The 22,180-nt window shown below is 38.7% G+C and overlaps 1 protein-coding gene across 1 annotated transcript in view; it reads left to right on the forward strand.

The window, feature by feature from the left end:
• The window catches only part of NSMCE2 (NSE2 (MMS21) homolog, SMC5-SMC6 complex SUMO ligase), a 125,691-nt gene that overhangs the window by 1,110 nt on the left and 102,401 nt on the right, over window positions 1–22,180 (forward strand). Inside the window, 2 exon segments of the mRNA XM_041407564.1 lie at window positions 1–41; window positions 3,538–3,685. Coding sequence (XP_041263498.1) covers window positions 1–41; window positions 3,538–3,685 — 189 coding nt within the window.

Genomic DNA, 22,180 nt, shown 5'->3' on the forward strand with positions numbered 1-22,180 from the left:
CTGCCCCCGGGACAGCTGCACTCTCGAGCTGCGGGGACGAGGTGAGCAGCGGCCGCTGGCGACGGTGGCTGTCCCCGCCGGCCCCGTCCCCTCCGCGGGCGAGGGCAGCGCTCCCAGCCGGGGGTCGGGAGCGGCGGCGGGACGGGTGCGGGGCCGTTTCTCCGTGCGGACTGCCCGGCCTGCCCTGCACCGGCTGAGGCGGCGAGAGGCCCTGCAGCGCGGAGCGTCCTGCTCGGCGGGCGCTGCTCCCCCAGCCCCTGCAGGGAGGATCCTCTCCCTGGGGCCCCTCATCGCCGAGTGTTCCTGGGGCTGGACACCGATCCTGGTGCTCAGAGAGCACTTGACACCTGCAGAGCTGCTGTTACAGAACCAAATAATACTTTTTTCTTACCTCTGCTTCATAGTTTGAGATATTGAAACGTAGAAAGTTTAGGTAATTTCCTCAAATATTTAAAATAGCGAACAGAATAGAAACTGTAGGCTTTTTCGTCCTTTATCCTGTCTGGACCATTTCATCACTTGCTGAAAGAAAAAAAAAAATGCCCTCAGTAGTCTACGTTTCAGCACGGAGTTTGCTGGTTGTGTTTTCCAGGAGTGAGGGGGCTGGGGATTGCGCATGATAAGTGCTTGGATGCACCCATCGAAGACCTTCCTGGCAGAAAAGTGTGGTGGAAACACTGCAGTGAAACCAGTTCCAGAGAGGAATGTGCCCCTCCCTTGGAAGGCAGAATGGACAGCTCCCAGCTGAAGTTGAAGAATTCACTTAGAAAGTTCAAGAGTGAAATCTTTGCCTTGGTATCTATAGCAGACCTGAGGAACAGCTGACTGGCTCAAAAGTGCCAGCTGGGAAGTGATGGGGGAACAGCCTGTAAGCCCTGAAGTGGCAGAGAGTAGAAGATAAAAGGAAACAGCACGTGGGCCAAACACGCTCCACTGCCAGGGGTTTAGAAGCTGCTGAGAAAATGCTGGATCCTGGGGTGCTGGCCATCTAACTTTCTCTCCTCATTTTCTTTTTCTTTCTTTCTCTGGTTTTCTTACATACTCTTCTTCTCAAAATATGTTGTAAGTCAGACTGAAAACTTCCAGTGTCTTCTTGTGTCTGGAAAACTTCCAGTGTCTTCTTGCTGAGCTAAAGTTTGGGAAGTACTTTATTTTGTCTGGATGTTTTAAAATTTGCCAAGTACCTTATTCTACTTGAATGTTCTAAAGTTTTCAAATAAAAGTTGTTATTGAGTCTCCTGGTAATTTGGTTGTTTTGCCCATGCACTGCCCAGGGTATATCCCACTGCCTTCCTCTGAACCCTTAGGGGGACGGCTGGGGCATTACAGGATTGTAACCAGTTTGTAAAAAAAAACAACCTTTTTTTAAAAAACAAAAAAAAAAAAGGAAGTTTCATCCAAAAGAAGTTACTTTCCAAAAGACAGATTGAGATGAACCTACCACTGCAATGATATGATTTAATGTCATAACCAGTAACTTCTGCTCCTGTGTGGTTTGCTCATGAAAACGAAGGAGCCTTTTTTAACTTTTCATTATTGTTGGTTTGGTTTTTTTTTCAGATTCCTTCTTTCAGTGTGTATCTTTGAAATTTCCAAAAGAACAGCAGGCTTTCTCAGTGAGATTTACCAAGTTCAAGAGGGGAATTAGGCTCTCTTTGTTAACTTTGATACACAAAATGGGCTCAGAAAGATAAAGCTGCTAACATGATTTTATGTCTCTATTCAGTAGTGTACGTTTGGATCACAGAGGTTCTGTACAAACAGTCTTGCTAAGATGGCAAACAAGTACCTTAAAAAAAAGTTAAATAATATACTAACTGAGGAATTTGTTATTAAATATTCAAGAGCATCCTTCGTCTTTACTTTCAAGGAGTTCTATAAGGAACTTTTCCCTTGTCTTCTGTTGTCAGTTTGACAGCCTCCAAAGATCTGTAATGACAGGAGTCACAGTCTCCTGTCAGGAGAGCATGAGCTGACATAAGAAGAGCTGTAGTTGAAGCCTGCTGCATCTCTGGAAAGATGCACCTTTAGAAGGGGATAGAGAGGAAGACAAGAAGTTGTAATTTTGCATGTAATTAAGAAGTTCAATTTGTGGTGAGGTTGAACTGTTGTTAAAATGTTGCTGGAAGCACATGACCTAAAGATGGTGTACTAAAAGATAGTCTTGACTGGCCAAGCACATTTTATGAATGGAAAAAAAGGAAAATGATAGGAAATGAACAGGAGACAGCAGGTATTCAGGTCTCATAGTCTGCATGGTACTTGTAAGGAATGTGGCAATGTTCAGGTTAGGGGGAGCACAAGGTGTTGTTCTGGAGTCTCAGGGAAAGCAGTAGAGAGAGATACAGCCTTAGTTGGGAAAAGCACTGTACTTTGTATACATGTTTTCCAGATTGCTGTTGGATTATAGCCTGTTAAAGGCTGTTATTAGAACAACTCTTCCCCTTCTGGTATACCCCAGATTTGTTTGTGGATTCTGCTATGTTCCCCAATGGCATTTCAGTATAGTCCTTGAACATACTAGTTATTCTTTACATGGACTAATGCAGTATTTCTGTCTGTCCAAGAGTTCTGCTTTGCTGTGTTTATTTATTTATTTATTTATTTTTTGGGGGGTGTAGCTAAAGCTGAAGCAGAAATTTTCTAATGTGCAACTTGAAGTATAAAATTCTATACACCAGGTTCACATTTCTCACAGTAGCTACATCTCTGAGTGGGTTATGGCAAATCATGAAGAAGGAAGAGCAGAAATTGAGGATTTTTGAGAAGAAACCAATTTATGTAAGCAGTGTGGATAGGCACAGCATAAGCAAAAACACTTGAAGGTTCTACTAATGACAGAGCAGCTAATCCCCACAAGGGTGTAGGCTGTGGGTGTGCATTGCAGGGCCAGAGGGTGGTAAAGAAGATAAACAATGGTACCTGGGTGACTTTATTTTGTGCTAATGGAATATGGGTACCAAAAGTTTGTAACATCTTTGGCAGAAATAAGCAGCATTTTAAAGGTGGGCTTTTATTTAAAAATGATGCTAGATGTTTTACTCTTAAGTACATTCTTAGTAGAGCGACCCTTTGTTAGATTATTTTTTCCAATTGAATGTGAGAAACCATATTTCTTCCTAGGCTAATTGATTATATGCCTGGATAACCCAGACAAGTTTTTGGGCATGTGGGCTTTTTTGGATCTTCTTTTGGATCTGAAATAGAGCAGTAGTTCTCAAGCAGACATAATTGTGGAGTTTGAACTTCACTGAGGTTTAGTGGTAGAAATGAGCAGAGGAAAATACCAGTTGCTTTTAGTGGTGTAGTTTTGCTTAATACTGAATAGGAGGTGAATTGAAAACCTGTAAGATGAATTGCACTTTCACTGAAATTACTGACATCTTGGGAGCTAAGTTTTCATCCCTGCTCCCTAATGTTTCAGAGATTCTGAAGTTGACACTTCTTTATGTTTAGCTATCTATTAGAACTTACGTTTTCTGTCCCAAATTCTTTGTGTGCAAACTGCTTTTAATTTGTTCTCTCTGTTATTTCTAGAGTAACAGTTTCAAGATGTCAGGTGGTCCAAGAGTCTCGTTCAATGCAATTGATTCTGCTCTTTCTTCTTTGAAAAACTGCCAGTCCTACATCAACTCTGGAATGGATGTGGCTACTCAGGTTGCCCTTGACCTTGTGGAAAGTTTCAGTAAGTATATTCTCTCTTGTATTGCATCCTGAATCTGACAGATAAGTGTCAGACCTACGTATTTTGACTTAGGTACTGTTAATATCAATCTTTATTATAGCTCTTCTGGCCTTGCCAGGGTGTTTTCATTACAATCATTTCACTTAAATGAAAAATTTCATTTAAATGATAAATTCAGTGAAAACATAAATACCTGGCAAACATTGTCCTTGCTTTTGTGATAGCCAAGACTAATTGGCTTCCAGTGATTGTCACCCTACAGCTTTGTAGAAACTTTAACATTGAGATGGAGAAGGCCCCTCAAGTGGCTGAATAAAATGAGTATTCGTTATCATACTACTTCTTTGTGTGTGTTTTATTTGACAATCAGGGCAAAATATATTAAAATATATATACTAAAGATCTTGAATACAAAGCTTGAGACACCCCTTAGGGGATGCAAGTTTTTAAAAGCTGTCTCTCCTGAAAAATCAGGCCTTTTTTAGGATGCTACATTTTGGACATTTCCAAAGTCGGGTACTTTAAATTTCTAATTACTGCCAATAGTCTTGTCATTGCTATTTCACAATAAAAGGAGCACTGCAAAGCTACTTTTCAAGGACAAACATTAGCTGACCCATTTCCCTATCTTGGATCTGTGTTAATGTTTTCACTAGGGAAAAATAAAAACTTTAAAGCTCCAAACCCCTGATAGTTTTAATAAAGAATGGAGAGTGGAGAACAAGAATCTTCTGAAAGAAAAGCTCTGGTGTTCATTATAAAACTTGCACTCAACTAAGCCAAGGATTACGTACAATCAAGATGAATATTTTTCTCATTGTCTGGTGTGATGGTTCTCTCTTCTTTCACCTTTTTATCCGTAGTGCTGTCAGAGACAACTGACATACCATTTCTAGCAGGAAGAAGAAATGGAAAGCTTGTCTGAACAGTCACCTGGGGATTCCCTTGGATGTAAAACTTGTGTAACCAGTTTCATTTCCCCTCTGCTTCAGCAGTCACCATCTCTCCTACTTTGTCATAAGCAATGCATAGAAATGCATTGAATGTATTGAGACTGCAGAAATTTATTATTTATACAAAAATTAAAAGTTTTCTGTTAATTTCTCTTTTCAGTAGAAGCCCCTGTTGCATTCCTGTTAGGAAGGGTGTAAGGCAGCTTAAGCTCAACTGTGTAGGACTGCAGCTCCAAGTCTGTGCCTTGTACTACTAGTATCTCTTCCTCATTTACCTGCTTCTGCACATTAATCTTTAATTAAAAGCTTGAAATTATTTTCTTCACTTAACTCAGTAACCAAAAGGACCATTTTTAGCATTCTATCCTGAGAGGAGGAGATTACTCCTGATAAAATACCTGGTTACAGTTAAGTTTCATCATGTGACTGGAAAATAGCTCCTACCTAGACCATAACACATTTTATTCTAGCAAAGGCAACTTTCCTTTTGAATCATGGTTATAGAATTACCAAGTATGATCTATTATCATAGTACATCCCATTGCACTACAGAGAAAGTATTCCAGATTTGTAGGATTTGTAGGTCATGCTTCTTTGGTCTGGTATTCCCAAATTACATGTTTAGCTACAACAGTTGTCTTCTTCACTCCTATACCTTTCCTTGCAGATGTATTTACATGGAATGAACAGATAGTGAAGGTCCTCACTTCTGTAAAGTTTGGTTTTCATTCCCCTGACTACTCTGCTGGGACTTCAAGTTCTTGTGCTCCTTACAGAATGCCATCAGGAAAGATGCTGGGTTTCTGTGGCATGACATGCTTGGTAAACTCTTGGTGTTTTAGAATTAGCATCATCTGATCTGCTGGACTTGACTGTTCAGCTCTTAGATCCAGCTCATATGTGGCAGTTTCTGTTTCTAAAGCTGTTGCTCATCTATCCTCCTTTGCCTTCATATTCTGAGGCAAAATACTAATTTAATTTTGAGACAGAGTTAGATAATATATTTCTGTGGGGTTTTTTTTTCTGTCTCATTTGTAATTTGCTTTAATTTCCTTTGCAAAATTTGACTGTCCAGCTTCTGACAGGTTTCATTGCCCGGCTTTGTGGAAGCAAGAAATTCAGTTGCAACCGTTTGTTTTAGTTTACAAGCACTTTTTCTGTGTGTTTGTTTTGTTCCTTTAGTCTTTCATAATGGACAATGCTGTTTTTTGTGAATAGTTATGAAGTACATAGCAAGTACATAGCACAGTACATGAGAAAAAATTACATTTGTTTCCCAAGGTAACTGAAAAGACAGAAAAGTTAGTTCAGTGAGTGATTTTTCCTCTCTCAATTCCTATTCTCCACATACAAAATCCTGAAAACATTTACTGTTAAATGTATTTATTAAATGTTTATTTTGTTCTACTCCTGTATAGATTTATGAAAAGAAATTACTTGTGTTCAATATTTGGGGCAGGCATTGCTCATTTATGAACCTGTACAATCTCTAGAAAAATAAGGCTATTTCTTATTAATAAGGCTATAACTAATAACAGCTAAATGAGTGCAGGGTAATTTTAATTTATATAATAATGAAAATATCTTATTTTTTAAGAGGTTTTGTTGATGTCCATGAACTTAAAATGTTGATTAAGATCTCCCTGTCAATTGAGAACCTGATGACTTTTAGCACTAAATAGGTGTTATGAATATGTGCTGACAGTGATAGAATTTTAAAAGATCCTGGAGGGGTTTAAAGATCTAAAGGTGAAAATTAGTTTCAGCAAACTGAATGTGAAAGGGAAACAGCCAATTTGAAAGCTCATTTTATTTAATGAGTGAAAAAGAAAGATAAACCTTTTGTCCTTCTCAGTCTTTCTGCTGATTATCTTTTAGATGACATTGTCTAACGGTTGTATTTTTCTTTTCTTTAAACAACACTGTTGTTGTATAGAAGCATTTTGAAAAGTTACTATATAAATAAATTACATAAGCAAAAAAAACAGACTGTGCACGCTTGGTTTCAGTATGTCCTGCCTATGCTCAAAATACTGTTGGACATTCTGTGGCCCAGGCTAGTAAAATACTGAAGGAAGGGACACACTGATATTTGTAGGTGGTCCACCAGCCTTCCAAGGGTCTGAATATTTTAAAGCTAAAGCACAGGCTTATGTCCTATGCTATATTGGAGACCTAATAAATTTGAGAATTTGAAGATGACACTGTACAAAATCAGTTGTAATGCAAGTAAAATCCTCTCAGTTGCATCTTCCTAAATCTTGCCTGATTCTGGTTTTGAGCTTTAGTAGTGTGATTGCAGAAAGAGAATTCATTAAGTCATTTGTCACAAGTACTTGTTTGGCAACATCTCTGAATTGTAATGCTCTGAGTATTGAACTTTGAGCCGTGTGTTGACACCTCTGCACACTGAGGAACAGATGTTTGCACTACTAATTTAACTTCTCTTGGTTGAATTTACTTTACTTACCTAGTTGGAGTAGTTCTGTAGACTTAGAAAGCACTGATGGACATCCAAGTCAAATACTTGAACAATAAGTTTTATTCTCTGTTTTTGGAATTAGTGAAACCTGCAATTCCTTGTTGACTGATGTGCTGATTATGGTAAGAATATGCTGGCCCAGGACAAATCTGTCATATCCATGACAGACATCCATTCCCAGCTTTGCTCAAAATTTTTGGATGTAAATTTGGTCAGCTTGCTGAGTATGGCAGTTTCAGGTGACTCTTCAGCAGAACTTTCTCAAGAATATGGGATTGTAAAGTATGGAGAGCTGTGGATATTTGAATGAAAAAATCAAACTTGTGGTCATCTCCAGGCTTCCAGTCCAATAGCTGCTCCTTAGATGGGGTGTTACTTTTGTCTGGGTTGGAGTCCAAGCTGGAAGGATTGTCCAGAAAATGGGAAATAACTGGGAGGTCTGGAGAATATACTAACTACAGGCAAGATAAGAATTTATTAGCATTAAACTTTTGAAAAGTGTTTTAAAGAATGAACAGTTAGGGTTTTGTCTAATCAGCTGAATGGGTTTTCTGTAGAGAGCGAGATGATGTCTGGGTCATTCTTTCAACCCCGCATCACTTTCCCAGTGTGAAGTGTAGAGGCCATGAAATGTGGAATAGCTGTTTTAGGGAAGCAGTTACTGCAGGTAAATTCTGATCTTACTTGAGGAAAAAAAAAGAGCTACCTTTTCTTCAAAAACTTGCTGAAAATGTCATGGTCATCTGCTGCCCATGGCTGTTTGTCATATGTATTACATATCAGTGATCATCTTGTAGCACTATCAGGATCTGCTTGAGAATTCCTCCTGCTTTCTTACCATCCTTTGAAGGGTTTTTCTGCTCACCACTGTGTACAGAACAGGCCCAGGGGTCTTAAAAATGTCAGTGATAGAATTCTTCGGCACGTTCCCCAGATTAAGTTAGAGTTACAGCTCTGGCTTTTCTTTCTTGTCTGGTCACTGCATAACCTGCTCCTTCTGCCAGCAGAGTTTACCTCGATTCTGTCTGCTTACTCCATTTGTCTGTTTCCCTGTCCCAGGGCTGCCTCTCCCCTTTTCTTCATGTGTGCAGCCCTGCATCTCATATGTGCCATGTCTTCCTTTTCTGGCTGCTTTCTCATCTCCAGTTGGTTAAGATCCAGTGCCATCATGCCCATTCAGTACTAATTAAACAGTAGTTGATAATGTAGGATCTTCTAACCCTGTGAGATTATCCACATTACTTTGACTTATATCACTGCTCATTAGAATGGTTTTAACAAGAACAGCTCTAAACATTGCTGAGGGTTGTTGACATAGGAAGAAATGTGGAGCATACAGATGTGGCAGTTAGCCTTGTTTTATGAAATTATTGCCAGCCTTTTGATAGACAGGTGGATGAGTTTGTATGAAATATCCACTATTATTTGGAATGACTTTCTAAACTCATTGCAGCAGCCTAAAACAGTCAGACTTGAACATTCTAAGTTTGTTCATCCCTGAGAGAGGGGCCCTTTCTATGCAAGTTTCTCTGTCATAGACCTAAAACTTCTACTTGGAATGGTATAAACTCCAGTATGAAAATGGACTCTGTAGCTGTGCTTGAATATCAAATGATTTGGTTAATTTGTTTTCTTTGTTGCTTTTTTCTCCTAGCTTATTTTTCCTTGGAAATTCAAATGCAGGATTCCTGCAGTATCGTACCATAACATGAATCTTGACATTGATAAAGTTCTTGTGAATGAAATGACTACGATGTGTTTGTTTTGGCATCCAGAAATCAACCTGCTGACACCTGTTCTTCTAAAATGTTTATGGTCTCTTAGTTTCCATGGCGTTAAAGATCACTGCGCTTCATGAAAATAATCCAAACCTAAGGTACTTGTCCTGAGAACAGGCTGTAGCAAATAAGCTGGAATGATCCTTTGTGACTTGCTTGAGTAAGAGGTGTGAGCATGAAGGTCCTCTGACTGAGGAAATAAGCAGGATAAACTTTGCCTTGCTGCCCTGTTCTTGTCCAGGCAAGATAAGCCATGTCAAGATGTTTTCTTGCACATCCTGCCTTCTGTCACATACAAATGGTGGTTTGGTCAAGTCTCCACCTCACAGTGGCCTCGTAATGGTCAAAGCTGTGGTCTGTGTTGCAGGGACAGTTAATGAGAAATCAGACCTGGGTTTTCACTCTTAGGTTCATATATCTGTGAAGGTGCTTGTGAGAAGAAAGTAGCAAACAGTTTTATATACACTGTAGGAATACAGGTTTTTTCTTATTGGAGAACCTAAGTGTAGATTTTCTTTTTCTGTTTTCTTGTTGGAGAATGTAAGTGGAGAATGTCAAAGTCCATCCTGGAGATAAATGGCTTTTCACTGATGCTTGCTATACAGAAATGTTCTCTAGTTATAAGGAGGCAGAAAATGAAGAGGGGCCAATGATGCATGAAGTTCATCCTTCTGTGTTAGACTCTGCTACATGCTTCCTGTGAAACTACAAGAATTCCCTCATGATACCATGCTGTTCACAGAGGAAGTTTTATCCTAACCCCAGTTCTTTCTCTGCCAGAAGCTGTTTGTTCACTGATCTGCTTTGTTGCTACACCAGTGTCTGTGGTGTTGATTGGTTACGTGCACAAACTCAGTGTAGGCACCAAAATTACATCTTCCTTGGGGAAATTCTTTTCTTGTTGTCCAAAGTAAGCTTGTATTTTGTGGGAAATAAAAATGGGAAATAAAATGTTCCATATTCCTTTCTCAAAAATACTAATTTTGCTTTCCTTCAAATCCCTTGTTTAAGATTAGTCATTTTAGGGAAGATGTGCTTTTAATCTTAAATTATGCTTCTATTGTCCTGTGCTTCTTGTATTGTTTTATAGGTATTTAACCTTTCAACTAACAATGAGAAAGATGTTTTTTTGAAGTAGGTAAGTACATGGAGTTACACTTGGAGTATTTCTTCTTCAAGTAATTTTATTCTTTGAAACAAGAAAGACTGGTTGAGTTCTTGTGAAAAGCTTTTCTTAAAACAAAAAAAGTTACATTTTTTGCACTATGCTCTGCGGTCAATATAAAATTTTGAGAAGAGACAGTTGGATTAATTTTTTTTTCTACCTCTCTTTACTTGCAATGTTTATATCCAGCACTGATGAGCCCGTTGCTGGAACACACTGGTTGGCTCTGGAAGCTGTTCTTCAAAGCAGTCCAAAAAAGGAGAATTTGGAAATGTGCCTTCTTTCAAAATCTGGAAAAATATGACTTGTAATGAAAGATTTTCGTTCTTTTATATTTATCCAAACTCACTCTGACTGTAGTCTGTAATCTTACAAAGTGGGAAGAAACAAATATGTAGTGTTGTTACTATTTCCTAGCTGTAATTTTGACTGCAAGAAGAGCACAGTGCAGTGAGGGGAAAGCAGCTATATTAAGCTGTAATAAGCTATATTAAGCAGCTATATTATTGTCTTAAGCAGCATGCTTTTGTTCTGATAGCTCTTTTTCAGTTTGGATGCTCGTTAAGCTGGGTGCATCCAAGTATTTTTGCTCCTCAACTTCAGCAGTTCGAGAAACCCTTTAGGTGGCAGCAGAGGCTTTGCTTTTTGCTTCACCTGTTGTGGCACTCTGGAACTCACTCCTAGAATGGATCTAGTGGTGTTGGTGCATACTCTTGCATTTAGTGACAGTAGAATATAAATGGAGGATTCAGATGAATAGAAAGAGAATTTGTCTTATCAGATCAGTACAGATCATTTCATTTTATACATTTGTTCTTTCATGAAGCTGCTATGTTGTGGTTGATCTAGAGAGTATCATTCAGACTGAAATCCAGGTTTGATTTAAAGCTTAGCTGAATAACTGGACAGAATAACTGTCCTTAGTGCGTTCTCATGGAAATGTACTGACAGCATGCATCTGAGCAGAAGGTCTGAGCTGGACAGTCCTGAGTTTTGTCAGAACTCTTACGGGTGCTCAGATGAAAACTGCGTAGTTTTATTTCACAGATTTTGGTAGGTGGTATTTACATAGTGTCTGATGTCAAATACATGCATATGTATGTATGAATATTTATTCCATTTTCTTACGTATTTTTCTAAGACAGTGGGTAGTTTTCTCCCCCAAAGGTCATTGTGAGTCAAGAGAGATTTGCAGTCACCTGGCGGGTTACCTCATGTACCCATAGTTACTATAAATTTCTCTGTCCTAGACCTCATGAAATCTCAGTAGTCTTCAAAATAGATCATAAGTGGGATTTAAATGCTGTACAGACCTTTTTGGAGACCCTCTGTGCACTAGTGATGTTAACCTTGAGAGAATGAGTGAGCTTATGGCTGTGAGTTATAGGCTTGAAATTGCTGGGTGAGGTTCTTTGGCCTCTGCTATGCATGAGATCAGAGCAGAATGATGCTGATGGTCTGTTGCAGCTTAGAAATACTATGAAGTACTGTAGAGGTCCTGTGTGGGCCCTTTAGCACAAAAATAAATCAACCTTTTTGAACAAAAGCCAAAGAGGAATATTTTATCTGAGTAATTTACTGTATGAAAATATTCTCTGTAGTATATAAATCTGTCATTTATCATCATATTTCTGCTACAGAAATGTGGCAATAAGAAAATACTACCAACTCCTGCTTAAATGTAGAGGCATACAGTATATATAGAATGTAGTGTGGGCTTTGAAGAGCCTACTCTGAAGGCTTTAATTTTTATCAATTTAAGTAGATCAGAATTTAGCTTTCAGTGATCTAATCGTGTGCATAAAAAATTAGGGAAGGAGGAGGAACCCACAAAAGTAAAAAAAACCCATGGGTTGGCTGCATTCAAAAAGATTAGGAATATAAAGCAATTGTATTTCTTTTCTTTATTCTTTCCACTAGGAAAAGATTTATCTGGGTAAAACGTGAGCATTGTGCTGACATGTTCTTAGTATTCAGTCAAAACATGAAAGAAGCCCTTAAGTAGATGTGATCATTCTGAAACTTCATCCAGATCCCTACAAATAGACACAGGACACTTTTCAAAATTTTGTTTTTCCTTTCTTTTCCTGTCTCTTTGTTTGTCTCTTCAAGAATTCGGGATCTTGTTACTAGTTTTTACCTTGTTTTTTTGATACTCAAATAACTTCTTTGTAAGTGAACATAGACTTAATTACTAGACGTTTTTAATACTTTCAGTTAAAAAAAAAACCCTCTGACTCAAATCCAGGTTTTATTACATGTTTTACGAAATTTATACCAATGTTATATAGCACACTGATGCCCCAGTGGAGAATGAATTCCAGGAATTTAAAGGGGAGTGTTTGCTTTTTCAGTTAGAATTGCATGTAAGACTTTTGTGTTCCTTACTGACACTGAAACATATGAAAAATGCCATCCTTTGGAGGATAGGCAGGTGTTGGTGGTCTGAATTGGAGATTTAAAATATTTTTAATTATAATTTTAATAGATTATTTTGTTTCCCTTCTCATTTTGTTTACCATTTTCTCTGAAGCAGAACAAGAAACACATAACAGCACTATATGAATGAGATAAAATAACGGAGGTACTCTTGAGTCTAATTTTTCTGGGTCCTCAAGGCTGGGACTAACTGTGCTTTCAAACTGGCATCACACTGTGGCCTTGAGGAAGTCACTGGAGTTCACAAAACATGAATTTGCCTTCTATAAGAAAAGGTGTCAGGAATGTTTTGTGAGGATGTATGACTATCTCAAACTCCTGTGTAGATATTAACTTCTGGTTTTGCTTGTGTCATCTGTGCCTGGGGAAATTATGTTACAAGAGTCTAAAAATAATGGGAATTGTCTGTAATGGTGGTAGGTGATTGGAAAAAGTAGGAGATAGGTAGCCAGGAAAAATATGTGTACAGGGGAAATGCAGCAGAAGACAACAGACTAGCAAAGATATCATCCTTGCCTTTTAGTGAATTGACAAATAGGAAGTGTCACAACTGCAGGTGCGATCCCACAATTACAGGTGATATTAAATGGTTTGAACCACTAAAATACACACAAGGCACTAAGTGAAGATTTGTATTTAAATGAAGTTTATGAGCGAAAGGGGGGTAGTCTGGTGTTTATTAGTGGGATAATACTATGTGAAGAGAGAAAATTTTACACTGATTCAAAAAATGTGCTACTAGAACTGCTTAGAGAAAGAAAATTTACAGTGAAACCCACAGTTCAGCAAGAGGTTGACTGAAGAATCCATTGTATCTCTGAATAAACAGTTTAACCTTGTGTTTTCTTTTGTGTTGCAGTTTTCAGGCGCTGGATCTTACGTTTCTGTCTGATAATCAAAGAGCCCAATATGTTCTGAAATCTTCAAGATGTTAGTGGTAGATCATGAACAAGTCACCTTTAGCATCTTCAACTTCACAAGTTGAGCTGCTTTAGTCAGTCTTGCTGTAAGACCCACTTTCCACGCATGAGTAATTTGTGTTGTTCTCTTTGAAATACTGAGAGAGCTTATTGAAGGACAATGCAATTAGCAGGATTTAGTCTTATGCTTGTTTGCTTAGAGTCTTTGCCTGAATTATACACTGTGTGCTGTTAAAGATAGGGATGCATCTGCCAAATTGTCAGCATGCAGTCAGTCCCTTCTTAAAACTAAAAATCAGAACAATCCCTGTGCCCCTCTTAGGCATTGAACAAGGGTCTGACATTACTGATGAGCATCATAAAGCACAACCTTGTGTGTAGGGCACATCGTAACCAAGTCACTGCTGTCACTCAGGCCCAGCCACCCTCAGCAGTGTTTATGTTAGGTGAGTTCCCAAACTGCAGTACACAGCAGTTACCTCTAAAGGCTGGGGAACTTAGGCCCTTTTTCTTGTTGTTGTTTTTGGGGCTTTTTTCCTTGCTAATAGACCTTTATACCAATAGAAGAAAACCAACAGCTATGAGTCTGTTAGAGCTGCTCTTACATAGAAGGGTGGGAGAAAGTGAGAGGTGACCCCCAAAGATGGTGATCCCTGGGAAGATAGCACTGGGACATAGAGAAAGAATCAAAAAACTGGCTATCAAGTGCTCAGGAAAAAAATAGTGGGAATGGGGGAACTGGATGAGAAGGAATAGAAGAGAAGAGCAGTAAGTGCTAAAGAAATGTGTAATGAAGGATAAGGAAAAGTAAGAAGAAAGCCACATCAACAGGATTAGGCAGGACAGTATGCTGATCAGTCTCTAGATGACAAAACTTAATTGAATGCCTTCCTAATAGTGTTTCCATGTAAGCAACTTCTGTAGTTGCCACAAAGGTGTTAGCTTTTACAAAGGGGAAGAGTAGTTTGGCATATAAATGGAAGGAGGATGAAAATGGTCCATATGGATGAAAATGAGAAGATAGATGTGGTCATTCTGATTACTCCCATGCTAAAGCTGTTCAACATATGTGTGTGAACCTTTTGCCTTTTTGACATTATCAACAGATACTATAGAGTGCTTCTGAAAAATTCATCTGCAGTAGCACTCAACAGAAGGTGACAATCTCAAACTGCTCCCTAAATTACATATAATGAACTTTCCTATTAAAAAAGACTTAACAAAAGGAGGCAGCTGGCTTAAGGAGAAGGTGGCAGATGAAGAGAACACAATTCAGAGAAGTGTTCACACATTAAGGAAGTAATTTTAACAGGCTTTCCCCAGACTGTAAGTGGGAATGGAATTATACATTGCATGTAAATGTCAAGTGACAATAATATCTTCTGACTTAAATCAACCTTGCAACCTCTTTCCTATTTTTCTTCAGATGAATAAAGTTTAACTTGTGATTTCCTTACTAATCATCTTAGTAAGTAGTGGGTGAGTAGACATTTACTGCATGGATAGATTAATGTGACATTTTCACAAGACTTCATTTTTTTGAAGTTTATTACTTGTGGGTGTGGATCTAATTCACAGCTGTTTTTGAGAGAATTAGGTATGCCATAACTCATTCAAATTCTGTATTTTCTTGGTATTTTTAGATTTTATCCATGCTTTGTTAGAGGTGTGTAGTCTGGTCTGATGTCTCAAGGTAATCAAGGCTTCTCCACTGAATATACTTTTGTGTACAGACTTGGCCAAATCACTTTTATAGAAAAACAGATTTTAAATGAAACAAAATTCAAAAACATATCAGTATAAAGGAGGATAAATTCTCTCAAATAGTGCATGTTAGCCACAGAAATCTCAACCATAGTCGTATGGTTCTGAATTTAATTTATTTTAATAACACAATGACTAATAGCTATGTCATAGTTTACCAGTTCTGTTCAAATTGAAACAGAGGCAACCTTTTACTTCTTATCTGGTTACAGAACATTTCCACATTCAATTTATATTCCTGGTTTTTTGAAAACTACCCTTTGAGAAGCCATGAGGCTCCTCAAAGCTCCTTCTTTCCTACTATGGACAAAGATAACAGTATTATATGAAAAACATGCTGAGAGCGCATCATCTGTGGTGTACTGTAAGCCATCAAAAAATTCCTGTTTCCTCTCAAAATCATAAATATTTGTGTGTGTATGAGAGACCTAGGCAATACAGACTTGCATTGCTTTTTTTTTTTTTTTTTTTTTTTTTTGCATAGTAGAAGGCATTTTCCACATGATAAGAATGTAGCAGCTCCTTGTAATGTGACAATTTTTTATATGAATTTTGTGGGAAGTGAAATTTCAGCGATGGAAAGATTTAGCTCTGTCACTTACCAGCATTCAAGCAGCACAATGAATGCCACATACCAGCAATTCATGCCAAAAAGAGGAGATCTGCCAATTCACAGAAGAGGTTTTATGCAAAGGAAGCCTGCTAGAGGGAGAAAGAAATGCTGGTTTTCATTACACTTAAAGTTTGTGTGCAGTCTTTGCCTTTGCCTTGTCTGAGTAAGAGGATTATGTGGGTTGGTTTTTTTTTTGTGTCAGGGTTTTGGGGTTTTTTTTCAGTCATTTTGAGGAATTATGGGCTCTGAAAGCAGTAGCTTTAGTACTGTGGCATGGTTAGCACTTCAAGTGCCCTATCAATATGTGATTCACACTGAACTGGATGTTTTCTTGGGGAACATCACCTGCCCTTTGCTTACATGAGACACTAGTTTTCTAGGTTCCTTTAGTTTAACCTTGATTATTTTCTGTCTGTCAATTCTCTTCAACAGAAACTGGAAAATATCCAAAGCACATGGAAGTATCTGCATTTGCAAAAATTAACTTTGGAGATGATACTCATATCAATTTCACCTAACCTTCACACTTCTGAGAGTATTACAGATCAGTGTTTCTGATTTTAAAACACCAACCTTTCTTTCTGAATTGTCTTTTGTTTATTCGTTTATGTGTATGGACCAGTGTCAGCTCTGTTTTAAGAGACTTCACTGCTTTGTTCACAGTGGTGCAAAATGTGGAGTTGCTGCCAGCCAGATTTGTCTCAAAAGCTGCCTATAAAACTGGATTGTTTTCCCACCCTGAGCTTGCTGCTCAGCTGCAGTACAGCCAATGCCCCAGCTGGTTAGCAAAAGAGCAGCCATGCTCTGTCTGGGGGTACCGATAACCTTCTCTAAATTCTGAAGTCAGGAATGCCAAGGGTTGTAGAAGCAGAAATACGAAACTGAGATTGGGAGGCTGTGTGGGTTCAGAGAAAAAAAATGCTTTTAAGCATCTAATCAAAATACTGGGCATTGAAAAACCAGACATATTTTGGCATTTTTCCTCCCCCATCTGTTTCATTTTGGGTTGGTAATGTTAACATTTAAGTGCTTGATGAGCGTTGGTTTGTGTCTGCATGAAGCTGTTGCAGTTGGTTGTGGAAGCTTAGCTTGGATTCTGTGGGAATTTTGTATGTGTGAATGTAGCTATGACCACTGAACTACACTGAAATAAGACAGTGGTGGATTGTCTTGGAGTGAGGGGTTATCTTGGTCTTACCTTCCTGTTTGATGTGTGTTCAGTTGCTTTCCCTTGTACCAGGGCTTGTGCACGCTGCAGCCTGCTCGTGGGGCTTTGCAGAGAGCAGGTCCCTGAGCTTCGGTGGGCACTTCAGTGGTCACTTGGCTTTGCTGAGTGCTTTGTGCACAGCAGCAGGACTGACCCGTGTGCAGTGAGGGTCTGAGGTGAGACCTGTGCACGACAGAGCCCTCACCACTTTGGGAGGTGACTGTGCCTTGCTCTGTCCCCGGTCACGGCGCCGTGTCTGGCCAGCACACTGCTGATGCACCATGTGCCTCCTGTTTCCTGTAGTGCCACAAGTCTTGTCCCTGCAATTGGATTTCAGCTCAGATGTAGCTGCACCAGACTCAGAAACTATGGTAGCTTAAGCCCAGAGCCAATACAGCTACATTTACTGAAACATTACAGTGATTAAATAAGCTCTGATGAGGGCTTGTTAGCTCTAAGCTAGGCTGCCTCCACTTTGGGACAGAGAAGTAATGTTTCTGAGAATTTTGAAGGTCTTGGGTGAAAAGGGTTTGTTTTCCTATCTTACTGATTTTTTTTTTTTTTTCTGAAAAGTCTTTCCAACCCATTTCCCATTTCCCCTAAATGGAGGAAATTCTAAGTAATTACTGCATTTACTTTAATGAAGGTACTCCTTGAATGAGCTTCTCTAAGATGAGAAATATAATTGGCTCATTAACAGAAGCAAAGTTTTCCTTGAGAAAAACCTAATGGTATTATTTACTGCTGGCTCATAACAATCATGCCTTTTATTAGAGACAGACTTGCACTTCACACTAAAATATTTGTTTTTCACCTGTCAGTGCAATTTAAAATATGAGAAGAATTGCGTTTTGGCAAGAGAAAACATTAATACAGTTGACTTGTAAATAAAAACTGCGTGGATTATCTCTGTAGAATTCATAATGTGCCAACAGAGATCTTGAGTAATACAGAAGAAATTGTGCTTTAAAAAGATCTAACAAGTTAGAAATTAGGACTTGAACTTGTTGGAATAATAAAAAAAATATTTTGCTGATATTAATTTCCAAGGGAAATGATACATAAAGCAGCCTGTGAGTCTTTTATAGAACAGTAAAGACCCATTAAAAGTCTTGAAAGTAAATTCTTCATTTTAAATACTGGTTTTACAAATAATGAGAGATCAAATAATAGAAATTACAAGGCCTTAAATATTTTGCTGTTCCTTTTAAGGGAAAATATTTCAAGAAAATTTTTCCCAAATTCCAATGTTACCTTATCAAGTTCTGAGAGGACAAATTGGGTAGAAGAAGGACAGCACAAAACATCTTATTTTTAAATATTCCCAGCCCTCGTATCTCTTGTTCTGAAGAAGGCAAGGTCAGCAACAGCTTGGGGACTGAACCAGGCTCTATTGTGTGGTGCAGGCATGTCCATGCTTCCAGAGGCAAGAAGCATTTTGTTAGTCATAGGAAAATTCTTTCCCATTAAAATCAGTTGTAAATGTTGTTTTCAGCCTTAGTTTCATCATATGTTAAAATCCATTGGGAAGAGAGTGATATGTGAGTGTGTATGTGTATTTGTAAATACATATTTTATATATTGTAAATATATATATATATTTTAGGGAAACACGGGGCAGGTTTTTTATTTACTTTATCAGAGATTGGTCACATTTCTTTGAGAAGATAACATATGCCTTGTGTTTACTTTGAAAATACACAGGTGTGGTTCCTTTATCTTCTCCTTGGCAAACAAGTTGATTTAGGAAGTTTTCCCCCCCCCCCCCCCCCCCCCCCACTCTACCCTGACTACAATTTGCTACTCTCTTAATTGTACCAGTACAACTGTTTGAATATCTGCACTTCAGATTCCATTACTGGAATGGCATGGGTTTGAGTTTGGAGGACAGATTGTTATTTTTAGCTTGAATTGTTTCATTAATCCAATTTATAGTATGACCCTATAAAAGACTTATTATCCTGGCTGATGGGCAGCAGAGGAGGAACATAAGAGCAACATCAGGGATGAGTGCCTGGGGAAATGACCTGTGAAACTCACTTTGTTGCCAAAGAAAATCTATGTCAACCTCAGCCTTGGTGTTTTCTTGCTGCTTGTATGTCAACATAACTTGTATTTCTGTTCTTCTTGGGCTTGTGTTGTGCTAGCATTGAGGAATGCTGATTCAGTCATTTGCTGAAGAGAGAACTGTAATTCTGGATGGATATCACAGTAATGCCAGGGGACTGGTGTAGAATTATGATAGTGCAGAGCTTGAGTTGCTTCTCAGAACTATTGCATCTTGTAAATGCTTTATCCTCCTTTTAGTACTTCTGCTTACTAGTAATATTGTCTTTGTTAACTTTAAATTGGTCTTTCTGCAAAATGAAGTAGGCATTTATTGGTAAAATAAAGATTAACCTCACCATGACCTTGGAATTTAGTAAGGAGAAAAGAGATGCTGGTCAAGGGCTGGTCTCTTGTCAGAAGGGCAGAAAATAGTCTGGGAACTGTACAGGCCTTAGGGTTTAGTCAAGTAAAAAGTTGGGTTTTTTTGGGAAAATTATGCACATACTACCTGTCTTCATATCTTGGTGCTGCATGTGGCATCAAGTATAGAGCTTACAATAGCAAAAAACATGTAGACATGTATAAAACTATTTTTGTTTCACAGCAAATGTTTAACTTCTATGAGAGTTTAGTTTGTGTCTTTGTATTACTTGTGTGTCTCAGCCTAAATTAAACCATCTCTATTTGTGTTGAATAATATTTTACTTTGGATTTATGCAGCAAAGCAAGTCAGCACATGTTGGAGTGTTTGGTACATCGAATTCTGTGTGAGAACCCTGTTTATTTCATTAGCTCAGCATAGTGTCATTTGGTGTTCAGAGATAATGCCAATTCTTTTCATTGCAGTCTGTATGGGTGCCATGGTTGATATACCTGGTCAGATAGATCATTGCTACTGCTCTCATGTCTAAACTGGGATCTTTATAGCTTTTTAGCCTTCCCCTGGTAGTCCGGAGAAAACAAAGTACTGTAAGGAAGTTGCTTTCAAAAGCACAATTGGCCTTGTTCTGATGATGATAGAGTTTAAGGGAGTTTCAGGTTGAGGAAAAGTGTGATTATTATAGAATAATACAGTTAATTTCAAAATTGGTTAGTAATGCCAAGTGCCTCAGTTTCCCTGTGCCCACTCTGAAATGACTGCTTTCAGAATGTGTGCAACACCCACTCACTGGAAATACTGGCCCCCTGAGATGTTTCAAACTGAGCACTCAGCAACTGAGATGTTTCAAGGTGGGTGTTCAGACCATGCATGGTCGGTTTCTATTGAAATTCTGGTTCTCTACAATGTCATGTACTTGCGTTTCTTTTCCATGGGATTGGTAGGAGTCCCCTGGGTCACTGACTCTGTTCCTATTTCAAACAGTCACAGCCTACAGGGAAATGGTTTGTAATACAAGACAAGGGTTTTTTCATCAGGCATAGTTTGTTATCAAACAGACACTCTTAGCTCGACTGACTTTAAAAAATAAAAACCTAAGCAAAGAGAAACAGATAATTAAAGATTTTTTTCCCCCCATTACTTGGTGGATAAAGCAAATGTTTAAATCCAGACTAAAAAGCACAGCCCTTTCTTTTCCAAAATACAACCTCGGAAGACATTACTCAGGAACAGGAAGATGCTTGACCTAAATTCAAGTATTGCAGTTTCTTAACAGAAGCCCAATAGAAAATAAGATGAAACTCTAAAAATCACTCACAAATGATAGTTCTGGTGCTACCTGTGTTCTTGTTCTTTGTGCTAGTCTTTCCTTTACAAGTACTGCTAGTCCTGCCTCACACTCTCCTCTCAATTTTGCTCCTCCTACTTAGATTTTTTCTTTGGTAGAATACTGGAAACTCACATTCCAATTCCTTCTTTCCTTGAGAGGACTTGAACTCAGTTAAACCATCTTCCAGAAAAATGGCTTAGAGATGAGGTTGTTGAATATTGAAGAATGTAATGGAAATCCAGAATGGCTGAGGTTGGAAGGAACCTCTGGAGGTTGTCTTGCCCAATCCCCTGCTCAAGCCAGCCCACCCATCTAGCATAGGTTTCTCTTTCTGTCACTCATGTAATTTCATTTTGTGAGTCTGGTATTTAGGTGGAAGTATTGGTCTCGAAAATCATGCACGCTCAGTCTCTAAGTTTGTGTGTGTGAAAACTTTCTGTGCAGAAAGAGTGGCTTTGTTAGGGGACAGTGAGGGAAATACAGTTTCAAATAATCCAAAGCTTAGTTAACACATTTCTTGACAAGTTGGAGATTTCATTATGATTAGCTTCAGCAGTAAGTAGCTTCTGACTGTTACTTGGAGGGAAATTTTGCAATTACTGCCCCACATTCCCCTTTACTCCACCAATTGCCATCCCCTGTACGGTTGTTGCTCCTCTTATCAGCAGTAATTTTTCTTCTCTTACGAATTGCAGTTGTTAGTGCCCTATCCAGACAGCTCCATGGAGATTTTTTGGATATTCTACTTTCAACCATTTCTCTATGAGAAGAAGCCTGCATTCAGGAGATGAATTTGATTTTCTCCAGTTTTTTGCTGTTCCTTTGTATGACTTCTCATTTCTTTTAGTTTAGGATTTTCTGTAGGCTGCTCTTTCTGCAGCCTAATAAGTAAAGTATGTTGCAGGTCAGGGAAATGAGATTTTGAAAGAAATCTTTGATGAAAGCTTTCTGAGGAGCTGTCTGTGTATCTGCAGGAGAAAAAGTGACCATGTACCCTCAGAGCTGCAGAAGCAATCAGTCTCCTGCTCAAGTTCCTCTTGGTCTGTATAGTCTGGAGTGCTGTGGCAAGCTTCACTCCTGTGTAGACAGAGGTGGGAAGATGAGACAGTGCTCTCCTACATAGGTTTGTGTCCTCTCACTGCTGGGCATTACTGGTGTCTTCTCCAAATGTGTTGTCAATCTGTTCTTAAAGAGTGTGGGTTGGTTAGAGTTTTTTCAAGATCTACTGTCCAACTTGAATTATCAACAGTTTTGAGTAGACTCAGTAGAACTCGGGGCGCAGAGGGTAGTCTTAGCACTTTTGGATGTGTAAATGAAGGGCTTACTAAAAATGATAGCAAAAATGCTAGTTTTGTCTTGAATCAAGACTGTATTTTTTCCTCCAGAAGATGGAACTAAATCAGGGAGTCAGAGAGC

Source organism: Onychostruthus taczanowskii, unplaced genomic scaffold (assembly GCF_017590055.1).
Source record: "Onychostruthus taczanowskii isolate IOZ18803 unplaced genomic scaffold, ASM1759005v1 scaffold27, whole genome shotgun sequence".
Lineage (NCBI taxonomy): Eukaryota > Metazoa > Chordata > Aves > Passeriformes > Passeridae > Onychostruthus > Onychostruthus taczanowskii.